Source organism: Acanthopagrus latus, chromosome 13, assembly GCF_904848185.1.
Source record: "Acanthopagrus latus isolate v.2019 chromosome 13, fAcaLat1.1, whole genome shotgun sequence".
Lineage (NCBI taxonomy): Eukaryota > Metazoa > Chordata > Actinopteri > Spariformes > Sparidae > Acanthopagrus > Acanthopagrus latus.
The window spans coordinates 17,570,394-17,591,995 of record NC_051051.1 but is presented as its reverse complement, the minus strand read 5'-3'; the positions used below and the strand labels follow the sequence as shown (position 1 = coordinate 17,591,995).

Below are 21,602 nucleotides of genomic sequence, written 5' to 3'. Positions count from 1 at the left end.
TTTTGCAAAATAAAATTATTTATATATAGATATTATATATAAATATTAAGTAGAATATTGTAAGTAGGCTATTATTATCTCTATTTACGTTTTTTATCCATTTACACTGTTCCTACCTCAGTACTCTGAGGTTTTATTTTATTTTCGTATCTCTTTTATTTTTCCAATCATGTATATAATGTTTTATTGCATTGTGTTTTTTACTACGTTAGTGGTTAAAAGACAATGGGCTAGGACTGAGTTTCCATGGTGATTAGCAATACTGACTCAAGTGACTCGCACAACCCGGTTCAGTTTAGTGAGTGACTCATAATGACTCAAATCCTTAAAAGGAACTGTATTTACCAGCTCTCCTCCAGGGCTACTGAAAGTTTCCTGACTGTGACTGCCCACTACATTACATTAGTGACAGTGAATTACTTGTTCTTAGCATGAAGATAACTTTCTTTGCCAAATAAATGAAAAGCATGTTGGAATTAGCAATATCACCTCTCTTGCAGTGCCAGAATCTTACCCACTTTTAACCTAAGACTGTCATAATGATGTATCAACACCATGGCATGTAGCATGTGTGGACCCTCCTGACAAAAAATTATCAAAAGAATTCTGATTGTCCATGAAACACCCAAAATATAAAACAATTTCTTGCACATTGCGTTAAAAACAGACAATCTTGCGTATCTATACAAAACACTGTCCGATTATCACATAAATGTTCATGATTATGTGGTATGGCCTACTGATGGTCTGTGTAAAATTTGGTGCAAATCGGCCAATAGGTGGTGCTCTGGTCGCAGTCTGAGTATTGTGAATGGAAAGTAAATGGGGAACCCTTCAAATCCTCTTCAAAACTCATCGACTTAAATGCGGAAATCTTCAAATCCTCTTATAAACTCATCGACTTCCAACCTCTCCTCGTTCCGCATGCTTTGAGCTACATACACCATTCCAACTTTTCAAGAGTCAGAAGACTTTGAAATTCTGACCATGTATTCAGTTTTTAAAAATCTTTTATGCTTTTGAAATCATCACAGTTTTAGTTTTAAGGATTTTTAGGCTGTCTTCTAATTTTCTAATGGGTGTGTATTGCGTGAGTCTGGTCTCAGTTTAATTATTGTGAATGGAAGATAAATGGGGAAATCTTCAAATCCTCTTCAAAACTCGTCGATTTTCAACCTCTCCTCGTCCCTCATGCTTTGAGCTACAGACACCATTCCACCTCTTAAAGAGTCAGAAGACCTTGAACTGTAGGGCATGTATTCAGTTTTAAAATCTTTTACGGTTTTGAAATCATCACAGTTTTAGTTTTAAAGATTTTTAGGCCATCTTCTGATGTTATAATGGGTGTGTATTGCCTGAACTAGAGTGCATGACATCATCGCTAGAGTGAAGAACAGCCAGAAGAGCTGGAGAAAAAAATTCTCTTCAGCTTGATTTGGATCCCACATTTCAGATGTAGGACTTACAGTTAATTTTGAGCCTAAATTTCTGGAGCCTAAATTTCTGGAGGAGAGCAGAGGGTACCTGTTTTGTCTTTCGCTCTGGTGTCTTCATTTTTCACTCTACAGAAATAAAAAAAAGACATCACAGAGTTCAGCAATGTCTCCCGTGACTCAATATATAAATATTTTGGCGATAACCATTACATTTTTTTCAAAAATGGCAGGAGTTTGGGAGGTGTTTTCCTATTCATTCTTATGGGGACATTTTCTACTTTGCCTCTGTTACTGCTCCAGCATATGTGCAGCCACAGAAACTTAATGATTAATATTTTGCTTGTAATGGAAATATTGCAACTCAGTCTATTTGTTGTGATTGTGACCATGCTTATTGTTAACAGAGTTTAATGGTTGAATTATTTACTGTGGTAAACAGTCAGTATGTAAAGCTATCATGCTGTTTAGCATGCATTGCCTCTGCTAATGTCATGTTGGACATTGTACTGCTTATTCCAACACTAATAATATATTGCATTCAGCTTTTCAGCCTTTTCAGACATTCTTTAATACCGACTGGAGGAGCAGCCCACCAAATCATAAGAAAAACTTAAACGGAGGGTGTTGCGTGGACAAGCCCAGCGGCAGCATGCATCGACAGCGGCATGTCCCAACGCGCGCTAACTGCCCGTTCATCGCTGCTTGGAGCTTTAATTGTAATTGATGTTATTATAATTTTTTTTTAAATGTCCTTTTCTATGTTGAGCTCGCGGAGGTGTGAAAGAGTCTAATTTGCATATGAATAGCAGCAAAACCACGCCTGGCCAGAATATGTGTGGGTTGGCTTGAGTTTCCTCACTGGATGAAACCACTACTTTTAAACAAGCAAAATCACTTGTGGTTGGTTGGCAGATCTGTTGCTATTGGTCATCCTGGGTCATTAGAAAATATTACATTAAAATAGTCCTTTATATATACCTGCTCTGGGTCTGGAGTATATTCATTTTCATTTTTCATCACGTTTGCCCTTCACTCGCCGTGTTGCTTTTATTACTGGTTCAGTGTCCATATCAGAAGCAATCTCTGTTGCAGTAGCTTTTGCGGACACAAATCCAGTGTCTCTGTATTTTTGCATGAAGTCAATTAATCCATCTAGCTGCAATAAGGCCACAGCAAACTGCATGTCCTTTGACTGAAGTGTCTCACTGACAGTGTTCACGGCAAACAGAATATCATACCATATCACCAGAGATATGATAAATTCAAAGGTTTGCATTTCATCAGCAAGCGACTTTGCTTCACTTTTAATTTTGGGGTCCCTACAGTCCTCTGACACTTCGAGCTAAGCATCCTTAATATCACAATAAAGTATTGCTTTTACACTCTCTACCCGACATTCCCACCTTGTATCAGACAGAGGTTTTACCGTGAACCGGGACTTTCACTTTGAGTATTTCCCATCGTTTAGGAGAGCCTGTGAATATGGTATAAAGTCGTGTACAATACCAAAAAATGACATTGCTTTTGGACAGCATTTTGCCATATCTCCCAGTGTTAAATTCAGATCGTGGCAACCGCATGGCATGAAGTAAGCCTGGGGACTGAGATGCAGAATATGGGCTTGCACTCTCTGATTTTGTCTCTTCATATTCCCCCCGTTATTGTATCCTTGGCCCCGACAGTCATTTATGTGCAGTCTAAGGGCGTCTAGTTCCGCCAAGAGAGCATTTGATTGTCCCTTTCCAGTTTGGTCGTTCACTGGGATGAAGTCAATGAAATGTTGTTCTACATTCACTTCTAATGATGTCATATTGACAAAACGAAGAATCAGCGACATTTGCTCCTGATGGCTCATATCTGGTGTGCAATCTAGAAGCACAGAGAAATATTTAGCTCTCTTCATGTCATTTACAGTAGATTTTTTTGACGTCTGTGGCCATAAGAGAAATTAACTCATTTTGGATCTGAGGTCCCAGATAATGTACATGAATTTCCTTATTTCTTATGCATCTGACATGTTCTTGCATAGTGGGATCAAATTTGGCAACATCTATTAATTAATCTATTGATTAATCTATTATTCCCAAAAAAATACCATTGTTCTCGTCATAAAGGTTTGCATTTGTTCTTCAAAATGCCAAGTTATGCTCAGACAGACTTTGCACAGCTGCTAGAATGCATGTTAAAACATCCTGCCAGTGTGCCTTTTCTCTGTTTATCGCATTTTGATGTGACTCGTCAATAGCAGTGTGTGTATCTAATCTTCGTTTTGTCTCCATCCATTTTGCGGCATGTGTGATATGATCAGGGGAAGTTTCGTGTTGTTTCATCGAAGTATCAAATCTCTCCAATCATCATTGCCATCATTAGCTAATTTTGGCTGACTTGTAATGTTGTTAAACAGTTTGCAACAAAAGCAAAATACAGAATCTGTTTTCTTCGAATAAACAAGCCAGTCTCTGCTAGCTTTTTCACCATTGGGCAACTTTCTAACATAGAAGTCATCGGAAAAGTGTCTTTTTTCTTGATTGACAGGGAAATCAAATTTGGAAACCTTGACCGGGCGTTTTTCCACAAGTAAATCCACCGTTTTGGTATCCAGATGCATGGGTCAACTGCTGAGATTGCTTGCAAAATCAGTCGCGTTCTCTTGCAGCTGACATGTTGGCTTTCCCTTGCTTTAGCTTTCCCCCTTTCCCGTCTTCAGTGAGGATGCATTACATAATAACATAGCGACAATGAAAAACCCACTTAATTTGTTGGATTTGTTTTTTTTTTATTTGTTTTTTATGTGACATTGACAGAGACATGTCATTGACACAAAATCATACATAACTAATGTATTTATTTATCTATAAAAATCAAAAATCAAAAATCAAAACAAATAAAAACAGCAGGATTACAAGGCCCCCTAGTGGCGCGAGGCCCTGTGCGGTTGCACAGTTCGCACAGTCTATGCCACGGCTCTGCTCGCAAGGATAAACCTCCATGTCCCTCTGCAGCAGCGAAGTGCCCTCCGTCGGTGACACTCTCCGTAGCGACCCAGCAAAGCTCCTCCCGTCAGTGCAGGCCTCCTCTCGATAATGACTGGGCCGCTAGCCTAGCTCCTGCTAGTTAGCTTAGACTAACTTGCTTCGTGTCCAATAAAACACAAATACTTTGACTGCGATGGAGAGTCCATGTCACACACTCGCAGCATGTCGTCCAAAAACAGTTCACAGTCATTAATGATAAAACACGAAACTGACGACACACACAGTCGGCTGTTAGCTGCTTGACGTCATTGACTCGCGGCTTCTTCTTCTTCTTCTTCTTCACGCTCCGATCAACCTGGAAGTGTAAAACCTCTTAAAGGTCACGAACTCTAACACATAATAAGAATGACTTTTTAAACATTCAGAACCTAAGAAATTCACACATTTCAAACAGAAATCATTTATACATTTTAATATCTTACATACACTCAAAAAAATGAAACATTGACTTTAATTAAATTTATTTTGTCAACAGGTTCCACGAAAGTGTATTATGTTAGTTTAAAGCAAAAATGTTAAGTTCATCTAACTTTAGAAAATTGTATTACATTAACATAGTGTGAATTGACCCAACTAGATAAAATTACTTCTGTTCAACAAGAGATATTTAAGTTTATCCAATCAAATTCAGTTATGTTAATGGACATAAATAATATATTTCCAGGCTACATAATTTACATTTGTCCCTTAAACATATATTTTATTCGTAGAAGTAAAATAACAAATCTAAGTTCAATTTATTAAAATAGGTTTTCATCCAATTTATTTTATACTAATTAGTGTGACCTAATTCTAGTTTGTGAACAGGTTCCACACAAATGAATTTCGTACACCCAACATATTTTTGTTATTTCCTTTATTCACCAATATTCATTTAACATTTTGTTGCCACTTAGTCCAAAATAAAACCCTTAGCAGACATTAGGGAGCAGCATGGTTCAACACGAACAGTTGTAAACAGCTTTTATGCAGTCCAACAGGCTTGCATTTCTCTTTTCTTTTGTAACAGCATGATAATCTAACCATAACAACACATGTGCTGCTATCAACGTTCATCTTAATATTGTGGAGGGAATGCCCTGAAATGTCATTAACATACATGTCAGCTTGTGTTTTGTCACATTGTTACCCAACATTAGCAGTTATAAACCACCTTGATGCAGCATACAAAAAAGAAACATCCAACAAAACATCCCTGATTTGCCAGTATTACTGTCTAACAATATAACAAGCTTGTAGTCCTCAATTCTTTTGAAACAGCAAAATTTAACAATCAAATCAAACTATAACAACACACGTGCTGCTGTCAACCTTTAATTTAGTAGTGGTTGGAAAAAACTGATATTAACATTTTTACAAACATGTCAGCTCGTGTTGCAGCCACTGCAAGGAGTTCTTAGCTGGTTATCAAAGAGTTTAAATATCTACATAAACAAGAACTTCAGCTAGAAGATTTGTGATTTCAATTTCTGCGATTTTCCATTCTAATTGGTTACCACTGGCAAAATCAGGCAAAACAATTTACAGTACATTCATTCATACAGTTTGTTCTTGAGCATCTGTACCTTGGTGGAGAGTCTGCCAGCATCCAGCTGAAGGAAGAGCTTTTGAAGTACTTCAAAGAAGGTCTTCAGTTCCGTGGGATAACTGAGGTTCACTGCATATATTACACCCATTAAGAGAGCACATGCAGAGGTGACGTCTCCCAAGTCATGTAGAACTTCAACACCCTCGATCACTATTCCAACATCAGCTGGAGGAGTGGTGGCATCACCTCCTTCGACTTTGATGATGTAGATGCCAAGAGTAAGTCGCTCAAGCTCCCTCTGTGCAGCAGTACCATCAGTATCCTTTACATAGGGGAGAAAGAAAGGACACAACCAATCTATGAAATCACAGATTTTGTCTACAAAATCCAAATATTAACTTTTGTCTTTCAGGTTTCCTTTTAATGAAAATAGCATGATACTTCAAAAAGTGCTATTTGTATAAAAATAAGACAAAGCAGTGTCAAGTGATTCCATCAAAATTTTAGAGAATGAATTGAAAACGTCTTCAAGACATATAACCAAGCACAGTTGACTGGATTTGACTCTCAGCAAAAAATTAACATGTGTAAGCTTAGTAAAAGTGGAATGTATGGTAGAGTTGTTGTATTGGATTGCACAGATATGGCTAATAAAATACTCAGTGAGTGTATTTAGATTTCCAAAAAAGTTTAAAGAAACTGATTCCATGCAAATGTTAACAAAGTAACAAGATTAGTTATTCAAGATGTGATTTATTACAGGTAGAAACTAAACTATTAAAATTACCAACCAGGTATTCTTTGAAGAGGATGTTTGGGTCTTCGTTCAGGTAGATACAAAGCGCCCTGAGGATGCACTCTCTCCTCTTTTCAACAGTTTCATTCTAAAGAGAGAATAAAATACAGAAATATTATTCAGACTGTTAACTTGTCAGTATACTTATCAAAACTGACTAGTCAGCGTCAATTTATAATTCCATATTGTTCACTACTGATAGAAAAACATACCTGTGTGATTGGGACCAAAATCCTGCTGATGTTAGTCCCTGCAGAGCCTCCATTCTTCTTGAACACTTTGATGAGCTGGGCAGTGTGTTGGTCAAGCTGTGCATGGAACTTTGAGACAAGGGAACCAGTAGTGATCCTCACAAATTCTGCTTCCACCTGAAAACACAACTGAAATACCTATTAAAACATTTCACATTTAAAAGAGACATTCTCGCACAAGAATGTACAAAAAGCAGGCTGTGCTGTAATATAACAGCATTTCCAGTGTTACATTTTACACAAAATGATTAACATTCCCATGTGACAGGAAGCCATTACAACTCTCTTTCCCCTGCCCTCCCTGTCTCTCCACTGTCACAATCCAATATAGTATAATTGCAAAAAAATGTTGACTGATTGTAGCTAATTTAAAAAGCATCTCATACCTCTGCCACAGTGAACAGTCCTGGCCATCGGATCTTGAACTCCGAGATCATAGGCTTGTCTCTGACAACCTCCTGCCTTCTGTATGCAAAGGTCTTGGACATCTTTTCTTTGACAACTTTATCATTGTGTCTCTTCTTGACCTCAGATAACAACGCCAATCTTTCCCCTTCAAGGCTGTCCTGGGTCTCTCCAGCAGGATAGGGAGGACAGAAATTCACTTCGGCTTTCCTCGGTTTTTTGACATCGTAGGCAGGCTGACATCTATCTGCAGGTTTGTGCTTGAGGGAATTGATACTCAGTTCTGGGCACCCCAAGTTTCTAAGTTTTGTCCTGTAGTTTGCCATCTTATACTTAAGGCTTATTTTCCAGCCGTAGAAACGACTGAAGGATCCCTGTTCTCTCAAACATGGATGTGCTTTGATTAAAGCTTGAGCAACAGATTCAATTTCCAAGTTTGAGGGGTATGCCTTAAACTTGATGATTTCCTGAGCCAGGCTTTCCAAGATGTCTGATTTAAGTTCATGACCGGGGGTCAGAAGAACTCCATTTGATACAAAGTCCTGGTTTGCACTTCGAAGTTGCATCTCCACGTCATGTGAAAACTTTGGAATTTGGAATTCTGTTGGCCAATGTGATCGAGGAGATTCTGAATCAGAGTAGAGTATTAATGTGTCAGAAGATGACAAGGATGCTTCTTCCCCACTCTGGTTCATGCTGCCTTGGCTGAGGTCTAGAGCATCTGACAAGCGGATGATTTTCACTGTGCTCTTGTCTTGAATGTCACAAATTTGATTAAGGTTAAAAAACTCATTATCAAAGTCACTGTCCATGTACTGGAGTCTAATTTAGTGTCATATTATGGTTAACAGTGCTCAAATTAGTTGCTTCAGGTTGGAATAGACGATATGACATTTGACCAAATACCTCAATATTGATATTGTGATGATATAGTGGGGATGACTATGGTGCTTCCTCAAAATATTTACACAACTAGATTTTTGATAATAATCATCATTTGTAATACCTATGTGGGTAAAAGCAAATAATTGCTGGTTGTGAAAATGCCATCACTTTCATGTAATGTAGCCTTAAACTTAGGAAGAGACAACACTTATGCTATATTCTGGTATTTCAATATCCAAAATCCCAGATGATATCAAGTCTCATATCACAATATCAATATGATATCAAAATATTGCCCAGCCCTACCAGTAACATGGAGTTAGTGCATGCACAGAAACAGGTTAGTAAACAGCCAAGTGGAAAGAGGTGACGGGTTAGTATTCGGTGCTCATTCTAGTGAGAATAAAGTGCACATTTAGTAAACTATCAATTAAAGCCATTTACTCACATATTCAACACGTGCTTTTAATATAGGGATATCTTTTAAATGTAACCAGTCGAAGGGGCCCAACAAAGTAGTCATGTAATGGGTACTTCTCTGCCAGTTCGTCATGTGTTATCAGGGACATTGTGCCAGTTGGACATGGTTGCAGTTCAAAGGCCCGGTAGTGCTCCCTAAACCATGCTGAGAACATCTTGACTTTGAAATTCAGCGAATCCTGAAGTACACATATTCTCACTATCTCTCCGAATTCAGGTAGCCCATCAGTAAATCGACAAATGACTATCATTCCCTTTCTATAGTTGATCCCCTTGCAATATGCACTGTTAGCCATGTTTACTTCTGCCATGTTTGGGTACATCTGCAGAAGAGGCAATGCTACATCATCTTTCAGCACCTCGACAGGGACTCGCGATACACTTGATACTTCAACTCCAGGTTTCTGTGGACCTGATGAGTGTAAGTGATACGCAATCATCATCTGGTGTTTTCTTGACAGTGTTAGAGCAACATTCTTGAACACTTGGTGTGATGGGCAACTTCCTTAAAAAAACTGTGTTTGCCCTCAAATCTCATGGTCCAGACTCCAACTAGCGGACCAAAACATCGGGTCATGTAAGGGTATTGCTCTAAGACATGATGCTTTGGGAGGAGTTTTTCGTTGGGAAATGCCTCTTGATATTTCTGCCTGTGATCAGATATTTTGAACTGAAGATATCCAATGGATTCTTCTGTATGGATCTGGGAAACAGCAAGTTCCACTATCTCTTTTAAATCTAAAATTATCTCCCACACTGGTTCACCATCAGGTATAATATCTCCAATCATGAAAGGCAGCAATCTTATGAGGGTCCAATTTTCAGCAGCATTGCCACCTATTGTCTTTTTGCTTAAAAGATTTTGTGGCACAACATGGGGGCGGTTTGTTTTATCTTCACCTTTGTAAGGGAAACTGAATGACCTTGTTTAAAGTGTCCAAAAAGACTTCCGGTGGCGCCATGTTGTAGACGACAGCGGTAAAAGTAACTCTACAGAAAACCAATTAAAACTAGCGATTAACTAAAGTAAAAACGGCAGTAAGTACGGAAATTGAAAAGTAAGTCGACAAACTAAGTTTGTGGAAAATATGGTTAAGATAGGGAAGACGGTAAAGGAGGACAGTGCAAAGGCAAGTGGTACCGAGTCGGAGGAGGGAGTGAGTCCAGAGACGGCGCGGCTAGAGGCGGCTAGCAATGAGCATGTTACACCCGCAAACGTAATAACTGCCCACAAACGTAATAAACCACAAACGTAATACAAATCTGCAGCTTTGAATGTAATAATCCCGCAAATGTAATAAATTTCCCACAAACGTAATAAAATTTGCCTACTGCAAACGTAATACTGAATTTCCTGCAAATGTAATAACTATTACATTTGCAGGAAATTATTACATATGTGGGAAAGTGAAAATCTGTAAATGTAATAACTTCCCACAAATGTAATATGAGACAAAATAATGATCTTTGTGGTTGTTGTTGTTTATTTGTTTACTTATAAACCTGCCAATAGTGACTGAATGTTGACAAGCAACCCGCAGGTCAGGTGGGGCAGGTCAGAAAGTGACAGAGCAGTGTTCTAAGTTATTAATAACACACACACACACACACACACACACACACACACACACACACACACACACACACACACAGGTCATGCTCATAATTTTAAGGGCTATGGCTACAAGCCTATGCTGGTGGCTTATGAGAGCCAATGTTTGAACCACTTAATGTCTGCATATCAAAGGCCGGGGCTGCACAGTGGCCCAGTGGCTAGCACTGCTGCCTCACAGCTAGAAGATCCGCGGTTTGCGTCCCGGTTAGGACGCCTGGGATCTTTCTGTGTGGAGTTTGCATGTTCTCCCTGTGCAGCGTAGGTTTTCACCGGGTACTCCGGCTTCCTCCCACAGTCCAAAAACATACTGAGGTTAATTGATTATTCTAAATTGTCCGTAGGTGTGAATGAGAGTGTGCCTGGTTGTTTGTCTCTATGTGTAGCCCTGTGATAGACTGGCGACCTGTCCAGGGTGTCCCCTGCCTTCGCCCTAAGTCAGCTGGGATAGGCTCCAGCCCCCCCGCGACCCTGCAGAGGATTAAGCGGCGTACATATAATGTACAGATAATGGATGGATGGATGGATATCAAAAGCCAAAAACTTGAATAGATAGTCCATTCTTTGAAGTACGCCTAATGAAAACATTTGTCAAGATTTAAGACTGGTCCATGTTCTTTTTGATAGTAACATGGACCAAGACTGTCTGAACACTGACAATTAAAGACTTGCAAATAAATAATGACTGTAACTTAAATTAATCTACCATTGTGAATGCAGGAAAGTGAGCAGGCTCTAGGGGTGATTGCACTGTTCTTTTAAGGAGAAGTACTTTTGGTCAAGCAACTTTTTCCTATCGAGCGGCAAATTCTTGGAACTCCACACCAAGTGCCTGATCTACCCACTATTGCTTCATTTTCCAAGCATCTTAAACTTTGGAAAATCAAACCTGTTGCCACTAATTGTGATCATTTTTAACTTGTCCACTGCTGCTGATTTGTTGTGTGTTATTATCTATTGTATATTATAATGTTTAAGTTTTACATGTCCACATAGTTGGGTACTCACAAATTATAACTGTTAATGAATTATTGTAGTATGTAATAAGTCTGCAATTCTATCATCTTTTATTCTTAGGCAGTAGAGCAATGTGCAATTCAACAAGCACTTTATATTTCTGTTCTAGTTCTCTCTGTATTATAAAATAACCATTGTTGGTATTTAATTATTGTAAAATGTATTGAGAATTGTGCAATTAAAATAGCACTTTATATCTAGTGTGCAATTGGGCAAGTTGCAATATAATACGCATTAAACACGTAACTTTGCATGAAAAAAATGCTACATCGACACGTTTGACAATCTAGCGGACTCAATTTTTAAGGTAGCGCAAAACCAGCGGTATTATATGAATCTTGAGATTTCAACGAATCCATTGACACCAAATACATCATGCTTGCTGACCGGGTAAGGAGTGAAAAGTTGTTGCTGTTTTACCGCGAAGTGACTATAGACCTTTATTTAAGCTGGCATGTGGTGCAGCTAATTATGTTGGAGTATCATGCTACATAAGAGGAAAAAAATACAAGAGGGACACTTTTGACAATATAGCGGACTGAGCTTTAAAACTACTGCGAAACCATCATATATCTTGAGATTTCAATGAATTCATTGATACAAAATACATCATGCTGACTTACCGGGAAAGGGGTGAAAAGTTCTGCCAAAGTTGTAGCCTGTCAGTGCGTCTTCTTTGTTCTGATTGGCAGAGTGGTGGTGCATACCCATTCATTCATTTATTTGCAGCAACAAATCATCAACAATTACATCACACTTAATTGAAAGGCCGTTTATTTAAAATAATGTAACATAATGTAACATTGGGAATTTTTCTGTTACTTACGGTAGCCTACATGGCAGTTCTCACTTTCCTGCATTCACAATGGTAGATTAATTTAAGTTACAGTCATTATTTATTTGTAAGACTTTAATTGTCAGTGTTCAGACAGTCTTGGTCCATGTTACTATCAAAAAGAACATGGACCAGTCTTAAATCTTGACAAATGTTTTCATTAGGCGTACTTCAAAGAATGGACTATCTATTCAAGTTTTTGGCTTTTGATATCCATCCATCCATCCATTATCTGTACATTATATGTACGCCGCTTAATCCTCTGCAGGGTCGCGGGGGGGCTGGAGCCTATCCCAGCTGACTTAGGGCGAAGGCAGGGGACACCCTGGACAGGTCGCCAGTCTATCACAGGGCTACACATAGAGACAAACAACCAGGCACACTCTCATTCACACCTACGGACAATTTAGAATAATCAATTAACCTCAGTATGTTTTTGGACTGTGGGAGGAAGCCGGAGTACCCGGTGAAAACCTACGCTGCACAGGGAGAACATACAAACTCCACACAGAAAGATCCCAGGCGTCCTAACCGGGACGCAAACCGCGGATCTTCTAGCTTAAATGGTTCAAACATTGGCTCTCATAAGCCACCAGCATAGGCTTGTAGCCATAGCCCTTAAAATTATGAGCATGACCTGTGTGTGTGTGTGTGTGTGTGTGTGTGTGTGTGTTATTAATAACTTAGAACACTGCTCTGTCACTTTCTGACCTGCCCCACCTGACCTGCGGGTTGCTTGTCAACATTCAGTCACTATTGGCAGGTTTATAAGTAAACAAATAAACAACAACAACCACAAAGATCATTATTTTGTCTCATATTACATTTGTGGGAAGTTATTACATTTACAGATTTTCACTTTCCCACATATGTAATAATTTCCTGCAAATGTAATAGTTATTACATTTGCAGGAAATTCAGTATTACGTTTGCAGTAGGCAAATTTTATTACGTTTGTGGGAAATTTATTACATTTGCGGGATTATTACATTCAAAGCTGCAGATTTGTATTACGTTTGTGGTTTATTACGTTTGTGGGCAGTTATTACGTTTGCGGGTGTAACAGAGCACGAATCGGTCATATTAATGGAGCTGCGTAAATTAAGACAGGAGCATGCCGAAGCAGCAAGCGACAAGAGAGCTATGGCTAGACTCGAAACAAACATGAAAGAGCTTATGGAAAGAACGGCATCCCTGGAGCAAAGAGCGGGCCACATGGAGGAGAGAATTGTAAATACAGATGACAGGGCGACACGACTGGAGCGCTCCGCCGCCTTCTTACTCCAGCAAACGGCCAAACTATCTGCTAAGTGTGATGACTTAGAGTCAAGAATGAGACGCAACAATATACGGATACATGGCATCCCAGAGGGTGCTGAGAAGAACGATACCATAGGCTTCATAACGGGACTTATTAAGTCCAACATCCACACCACAGGCGACATGGAAATACACATCGAGAGGGCGCACCGGTCACTGGCGGCTAAACCAAAGGACAGTGTGGCCCCCCCGAGAGCAATCATGGTGCGCTTTTTGGATTACAAAACTAAGGAATATGTGATACGACAAGCCTGGAAACAGAAGACTACATACGAGGGACAAACCATCTACTTCAATCAAGACTACACAACGGAGGTCCAAAAAAAGAGGAAACAGGTGAGGGAGGTCATCAAAAAGTTGAAGGAGAAAAATGTGAAGGCGCAGTCCCCCTACCCAGCCCAGCTTAAAGTGTTTTTGGACTCAGGGACAAGGACATTTGCCACACTAATGGAAGCGGCACCCATGTTAAAAGACATGGGGATTAATGTGGACGAAGACAAGATGGACAGGCTGCAGAGAGCGATGATGCGGAGCAGCTGGACCACGGCGACAGGACAGAGAGGGAGGCTGAGACAGCCCCACATCACAGAAGCAGATGTACATGCCCTCATGGATTAAACTCAACACCTCTACCTCTATAGTAAGGACTAAGAATAAATACCAATAATAATTAAAAAAAAAAAAAGGGTAAATAAAGGTACAATATTGAATAGTTCAGAATAGGAAATAATTTCCATATCTGCCTTCAGTACAAGGATTGGTGAAACACAGAGAAGCTAGTTTAGACACTACTTGTTAAACTGACAGAAATATTGGTTTTTGGAGAGTGAATTTAAAACTTTGAGTTTTAAACAATCTTAAATAATAGGTTGTGGTTGCACGTAGTGCTTTTTCCCCAGAGAGAAAACGCCACGACTCTCTGATGACGGGACATTTGGAAGACACATGTTCATGTTCCTGTGTTACAGGGGTTCTGGTTTTGATGGAGATGTACATTTTTTGTTTTCTTTATTATGCAAAGTTTTGTGCAATTTTCTACTTTTGTGTGAGGTATAGAGCGTGTGGATCTCATTTGAAAATAATATGAATAAGCTTAATCTTGTGTCATATAATGTACATGGTCTGAATCATCCCATTAAGAGGAAGAAGATACTGAGCCAACTAAAAAAATTACAATGTTCAATAGCTTTATTACAAGAGACACATTTGACGGACACTGAACATAGAAAATTGAAAAGGGAATGGGTGGACCAGGTTTTTTATGCATCATATGGCAAAAGGAGAGGGGTAGCTATTTTAATTGGTAAAGGTATACCAATTAAGGTTGAAAAAGAAGTTAAGGATAATACTGGACGATATGTAATGATTGTGGGGTCTATAGGAGACATGATTGTTTCAGTTCTAAATGTTTATGCCCCAAATGAGGAGAAAGAAACATTCTTTAAAGAGATGGCTAAAGTACTATCCAGTGAAGCAAAGGGGATGGTACTGATGGGGGGAGATTTTAATACAATACAGAATGGTAGATTAGACAGGTTTCCTCCAGAGCAGGGATCAAGCACAAAAAAATCTATAGTAGCTTGGTCTTACTGATCCATGGAGGGAAAACAACCCAAAGAGGAGAGACTATACATTTTATTCAAACCCGCATGGCAGCTATTCGAGGATAGATTTTTTTATGTATCACAACAACATATACACAAAGTATTGAACTGTGGAATAGAAAATATTACTCTAAGTGACCATGCACCTGTTACCCTGACTGTAGATCTAGGTAATGAGCCCCTTTTCAGATATTGGAGGATGAATGTATCTATTCTGTCAAGTGAAAGTGCAGTAAAAGAAATAAAGCAGAATCTAAAGGAATACCTCCAAATAAATGATAATGGCGAGGTAACACCGTCAGTACTATGGGATGGAGGGAAAGCAGTGATAAGAGGAAAGATAATAGAAATATCATCTCGACTGAAGAAAGCTCGACTAAAAAAACAAAGAGAACTAGAAGACAAGATTAAAGAACTGGAGGCAGAACATAAAAGAACATCAGATGAATAAATTTTTTGTGAATTAAAAACAGTCAGAGGCAAATTAGACGAACTCCTAACATTTAAAGCAGAAGGATCCCTACGTTTTACAAGCCAGAGATACTACGAAATGGGTAATAGAGCTAGTCGCTTATTAGCATTCCAACTTAGAAAGGCCCAAACAAATAGAATAATATCAAAAATAAAACACCCCATATCTGAACAAATTATGTCAAAACCCAAAGAAATTGCAGAGGCCTTTGCGGAGTATTATAAAGGCTTATATGACAACTCTGATTCGGACTACGAGGATAGTGACACACAAGCCTTTCTTAAAAAAATAAATTTACCAACCCTGTCAAGAGAAGAGGCATCCGAAATGACCCGGCCAGTCTCTATGCAAGAAATTTTGGATACTATAAAAACTCTTAAAAATAACAAATCGCCTGGGACTGATGGGTTCCCGGGAGAGTTCTACAAAAGTTTTAGAGAGGAGATAACACCTGTGTTATACAAAGTATTCAATTATGCTCTGACATCCGGGGACCCACCCAAATCATGGTCAGAGGCCATCATATCAGTCTTGCATAAAGAAGGAAAAGATCCAACTTTATGTGAAGGATATAGACCTGTGAGTCTACTCTGCAATGATTTAAAGATTCTTACAAGCATACTGGCCAAACGAATGCAAAAATACATAACTAAATTAATCAACGTTGATCAAACCGGATTTATTCCCAGTAGGCAGGGGGCAAACAACATTAGGAGAATATTGAATATTATTTCAAGTACAAAATACAAATCACAGGCTTCTATGATGCTTAGTCTCGATGCCCAGAAGGCTTTTGACAGAGTGGAATGGAGCTTCTTGTACCAGACATTATCAGCTTTTGGATTCTCCCAGAAGTATATAGAGTGGGTAAAAATAATATACAAAGACCCCAAATCACATATCAGAGTTAACGGCTGTTGCTCAGATTTCTTCTGCCTCAAAAGAGGAGTCAGACAAGGTGATTGTTTGAGTCCACTGTTGTTTGCTGTAAGTATCGAACCACTGGCCGAATCAATAAGACAAAATAATAAAATATTGGGAATTAGGGATGAAGGGGGCGTGGAACATAAAATATCACTATTTGCAGATGATCTGCTAATACTTTTGAAGGACCCAGCCCTATCGATACCAGCCCTGTTAGAGAATCTTGATGAATACGGTAAAATTTCAGGGTACTTGACTAATGAAAGCAAATCAATTGCTATGATGATCTCAGGTAAATGTCCAACAGAGTTAAAAGAAAAGGTTGGGTTTAAATGGACCAACAAAGGGTTTAGATATCTGGGCGTTATTATTACTCCTAATGTTTCACAGTTATTTGATGCAAATTATGGAAAATTGATAAAGGAAATTAAAAAGGACTTAGATAGATGGGCAGTTTTACCCCTGACGCTCATTGGGAGGGTAGAAACAATTAGAATGAATATTTTGCCAAGGCTATTGTTTCTCTTTCAATCACTTCCTGTTATGGTTTCAAGCTCCACCTTTAAAATGCTGGACAAAAGTATATCAAGATTTTTATGGCAAAACAAAAAAGCTAGAATTAAATATAAGACACTCTTAGCCCCCCAGAATAAAGGAGGGCTTAATCTACCAAATCTAAGGAACTATTACTGGGCTGCTCAAGTTAGAGCTCTTATACTATGGATAACTAAAGACAAAGATGTAATATGGGTGGAGATGGAACAAAGGGCCTGCCCAACCATGTCTTTGGAGTCACTACCATTTGTAACCAGGTCAATGCAAAAGAAGCTTAAAATTAAGAATGACTTGATCATAGAAACAATGAAAATATGGGCGACAATACAAAAGAAATTAAGTATACCAAGCTCTGTAAGTAAAGCTACAAAAATAGCTAAAAATCCAGACTTTGTCCCATGTACTATGGATGCAGGATTTGAGAAATGGACTAATAAAGGGTTAATATATATAGCACAAATTTTTACAGGGCAAATTTTGAAATCATTTGAACAACTCAAACAGGAATTTAATATACCAAATAATGATTTTTACAAATATTTACAACTGAGACACTACCTCCAGAAACACAGTGATTGGAAAAGAATAAGCAAAGAACCAACCAAGGTTGAAGAGCTGCTCATGTCCTTTACAGAAGAAGAGTCAAAAAAAAAGGCTGATTTCAAAAATATATCAAGCACTACAATATGAATCCAATGACAATAATATGGATGTTAAAGAGAAATGGGAACTGGAAGCAAATGTAATAATAACAAATGAGGACTGGGAAGAAACATTCAGATCTGGCCACAAATTAACTAATAGTACAATATGGAGGGAGTTTGATTGGAAAGTAAAGATGCGTTACTTTAATACCCCATCTGTCACCGCAAAATATAGTAAAACATCAGATTTATGTTGGAGGAACTGTGGCATGGTGGGTGACTTCACTCACATATTTTGGGATTGCCCAAAGATCATAGACTTTTGGAAATGTGTGAAAATAGAAATAAAAAGAATTCTGGGTATTGACCTACATCTTGACCCAACCCTGTACATACTTGGAATATTACCTGACGATCTGATAGAGAGGGATTGTGGCTTCTTATTGAAAGTCCTACTCTTGATAGCAAAGAAAATGATCACAATCAATTGGCTGAAGCCACATCCCCCCAATATAATGCAATGGACAGACAAAGTAAAAAAGGTTGTTATTATGGAAAAAACTACAGCAAGATTACAACTGAATCTAGAAAAATTTGAGAGAAGATGGAAACCAATAATTCAAGCGATACAAGAGCTCTAATTACCTTTTTTTTTTTTCAGTAATTAATTTATCTTTATTTACACATGTTTTTTGGTTGCTTAATTACCTGTTTTTGTCATGTTTTTGTTTTTATGTTTGTATTCTCAGTAACACCTATTCTGGTTTTGCAAATACACTTATGGAATAGTAGAAATCAGAATTCGAGAATGTTGTTGTTATCTGTGTATAATATGTATGACTTTGACTTATGTAGTTATGAGTGGAGGTCATATGACATGGATTGAGTGAATTGTAAACTGAGATGGGTGTGATTTTTGTACATCTTCATGCGTGTTTTACATATGTGGAATAAATAAAAAGTTAAAAAAAATAAATAAATAAAGTGTCCAAAGAGAGGTATTGTTTGGATATCAACACACCCAAGCACTGTGCAAGTTCCACCGGAACAATACCCTCCAACAGATTGTGGAGCACATCAGGTGGATATCCAGTTGTTACATCAAAATGAGAAAGATTTTCTGTCAGCACACATGGCCTTTTCACTCCAACACAAGGCTTTCCACTCTCCGCTGCATGTTTGACATGTTCTTTGTGTTCATCTTTGGATCTAAGACTAAAGTCACCCGAAAGAACCTGCTTGGTCTGAAAATCACTGAAACGCCCTGTGCAAAATCGACAAACATACTCTCCTGAAAAACTTTCCACAAAGCCCGCAATCCCATGGGCACCCAAATTGTCTGCAGCTACACATTGTACTGTGCCTTTAATATTTTTTCCAATCTGTGGGACAAACACGCCATGCTCTTCCAAGACAACCAGATCACGCAAAAGAGGTTCAAGCACTTTTCCATATCCGTATTCCTTGATGTAGGTACCTTTACACAATACTGCCAAGTAGATGGATGACAAAGAGGAGTGCTGGCTTGGGGGTAAGTTGCTCAAAATCCAGTACATAGCGCAAAGTTTATGCTTCTTTCTGGAAGTGCCAAGAGGGTTGCACACTTCAAACTCATCAATATAAAGGGTCACACTTATTCTCAATTCCCCTGAAGATAGGAACTCATTTTGTTTGAAAAACTCTCCATCCTGAAATGACCTGTATTCTTGTTGTGCAGTTTCATTTTGGTGAGCACTGTAGTTTTCTACTACATCATCAATTATACCATCTTTGCTAAGGAGCTGCTGCAATGACTGCAATAATGACACATATTGGTAGCTATGGTTGAGCTCCTTATCCAAAACATATTCAACGGGTTCAACTACTTGGAACTTGTCTTTGAAGTACTGTTTCCGCTTAAAAGCAGTGCCAAGTGGGCCCTGATCTCCAATTGCTTTGGTCAATGGATTAGCAAGACAGAAGGCAGAGGCCAATTCCTCAGTTTCTTTTGCATCAAGAGCAAGATTATGCTTAGTACAAAAATCTAAAATAATGGCATTTGATGTAGTCTGGGATGCAGAACTCATTAGGAAGTGCAAGTCCTGTAAAAGCTCATCAACAGCATTACTGGGAACATGGAGTATGTTTTCCAGCTTAAGCAACACTGCTGCAAGTTTCTGTTCTATCATCTTCTCAAGATTTTCTGAGCAGTCTTTCTGAAAGCTAGACTGCACTTCAAGCTGGGCTTCTTCTGATTCTTCATTGTCTCCATGTTCACCTGAAACACTTGAGCTGTCAAAACTGTGTCTTTCTGCAACTATTCCAGGTTTAAAGTCACTGTAAGAATAACTAAGGTGCTTTCTATTTTTATGTGATTTAAATGTCCCATAAATATTTGTCCTAAATGTACAACCCTTGAACATACAGGGGACTGTTTCATTGGCTTTGAGATGCAAATTTATATGAGTGAAATACTCCTTTTCAGAGGCAACTTCAGAGAACCCACAAACATGACAGCTGAATGTCGCCGATGTCAGTGTTTGCCGTGATGTGTCTCTAGTATGGACTCTACACAAATGTGACCTGAGTGCATTCCATTACTTAGATGCACATGGACAACTACTATATGGGCAAGGATATGGGTGCCTGCGCCCATAATGCGGATGTTTTAATCTGTAATGTTTAAGCAACTGGCCTCTAGTTGAGGTCTTTGAACTGCAACCTTTACACTGCCACATTCAAATCTGGGAGGGTGCAAAAAACAGACAAAAAACACAAAGGATATATTGATAAAGGAAACTTAGTTTGTAAAACAGTTTTAAGAAAGAAAAGTCTGACTGTTAACATACCACAGGCAAGCTCAGCAGTGCTGTCTACACCAAATCAATGAGTTAGGAAACAGCTATCACACCCAGGATCTGAAATTCATCATGTTAATAGGATCCATAAATTAATGTAGTTCGTTACATGTTTTAAATAGAAATCTAAAAAACAAACACACATATTCAGAACGAGAGCAAGAGAATTAAACTGTCACCCGACAAATGTTTCTTAACATAAAAATACTGGCAACTCAATTCACAGTAATTAAAGTAGCAAGTTGTGATCATACCTGTTATGAGTACAGTGCAATGGGCAGACAGCAGGAAGCATAAATCAGGACTCACTCTCTATTTCAGGACCTGAAATATTGCAACATGATTATTACAAAAAGAGAGAAAGAGAAAACATATATAAATATGTTAACAGATTAATTATTGGTGCGCTTTATACAGGGTCCTACAAGAGATACATTTCTTTTTAACCTCCTTTTCCTACTTTGACCATTGTCACTTTTGTCTTAGTTATATAAGTGATCCGCCAGTGTTGCAGAGTCCGATTTTAATAGCCTATCACAGCTATCAAAATGCATCACCGTATAAATAGAACAGTGGCACCATGTGTGGTAACAGCTCTTGACAAAAAGCATACCATAAAGCGTGATAAAGGACTGAACACGACAGTAAAATAACTCACCAAACCACGTTTCCCTGGTTAAAGCAGCCAATTCAAAGCTAATATAGAAAAACGGCTTTCTCTGTGGTCACCAAAAGACTTCAGCTGCCTGCAAACAGTGGCGTTTTCCGTTAATGCTATTGCTAGCGCTATCGTTATGGTTTCACCCTGTTAACGTGTTCACGTTCATGGCGGGATAAAAGCAGACATGGCGGAATAAAAGCAGACCGACCTAACGTTAAGGTAGCGTTATGGTGCGTTGTCGACTGCTCTCTGAAACACAAACACTTCGGAAATATAGAGCAAGTGTTGTATCACACACACAATTA

General features: G+C 38.6%; 1 protein-coding gene across 1 annotated transcript; it reads right to left on the bottom strand.

Moving 5' to 3' along the window:
• Nucleotides 1-5,310: 5,310 nt before the first annotated feature.
• LOC119030968 lies at nucleotides 5,311-21,399 on the bottom strand. The gene is made up of 8 exons (XM_037119000.1): nucleotides 21,295-21,399; nucleotides 20,891-20,960; nucleotides 20,628-20,696; nucleotides 20,402-20,522; nucleotides 7,433-7,482; nucleotides 7,008-7,163; nucleotides 6,791-6,883; nucleotides 5,311-6,321 (listed from the first exon to the last, which is right to left on the bottom strand). The coding sequence occupies exons 4-8, from the start codon at nucleotides 20,514-20,516 to the stop codon at nucleotides 6,004-6,006; spliced, it is 732 nt and encodes a 243-aa protein (XP_036974895.1). The 5' UTR covers nucleotides 20,517-20,522; nucleotides 20,628-20,696; nucleotides 20,891-20,960; nucleotides 21,295-21,399; the 3' UTR covers nucleotides 5,311-6,003.
• Nucleotides 21,400-21,602: the final 203 nt, after the last annotated feature.

Excerpts from the sequence above, each read along its gene's own strand:
- LOC119030968 (XM_037119000.1), bottom strand. The coding sequence starts at position 20,516 with ATGTGGCAGTGTAAAGGTTGCAGTTCAAAGACCTCAACTAGAGGCCAG. Across the intron at positions 7,483-20,401 it reads CCCATATCCTTGCCCATATA|TGATCTCGGAGTTCAAGATC; the intron begins GTAGTTGTCCAT and ends GAGACAAGCCTA. Across the intron at positions 6,322-6,790 it reads TCCTCTTCAAAGAATACCTG|GATACTGATGGTACTGCTGC; the intron begins GTTGGTAATTTT and ends CCCTATGTAAAG.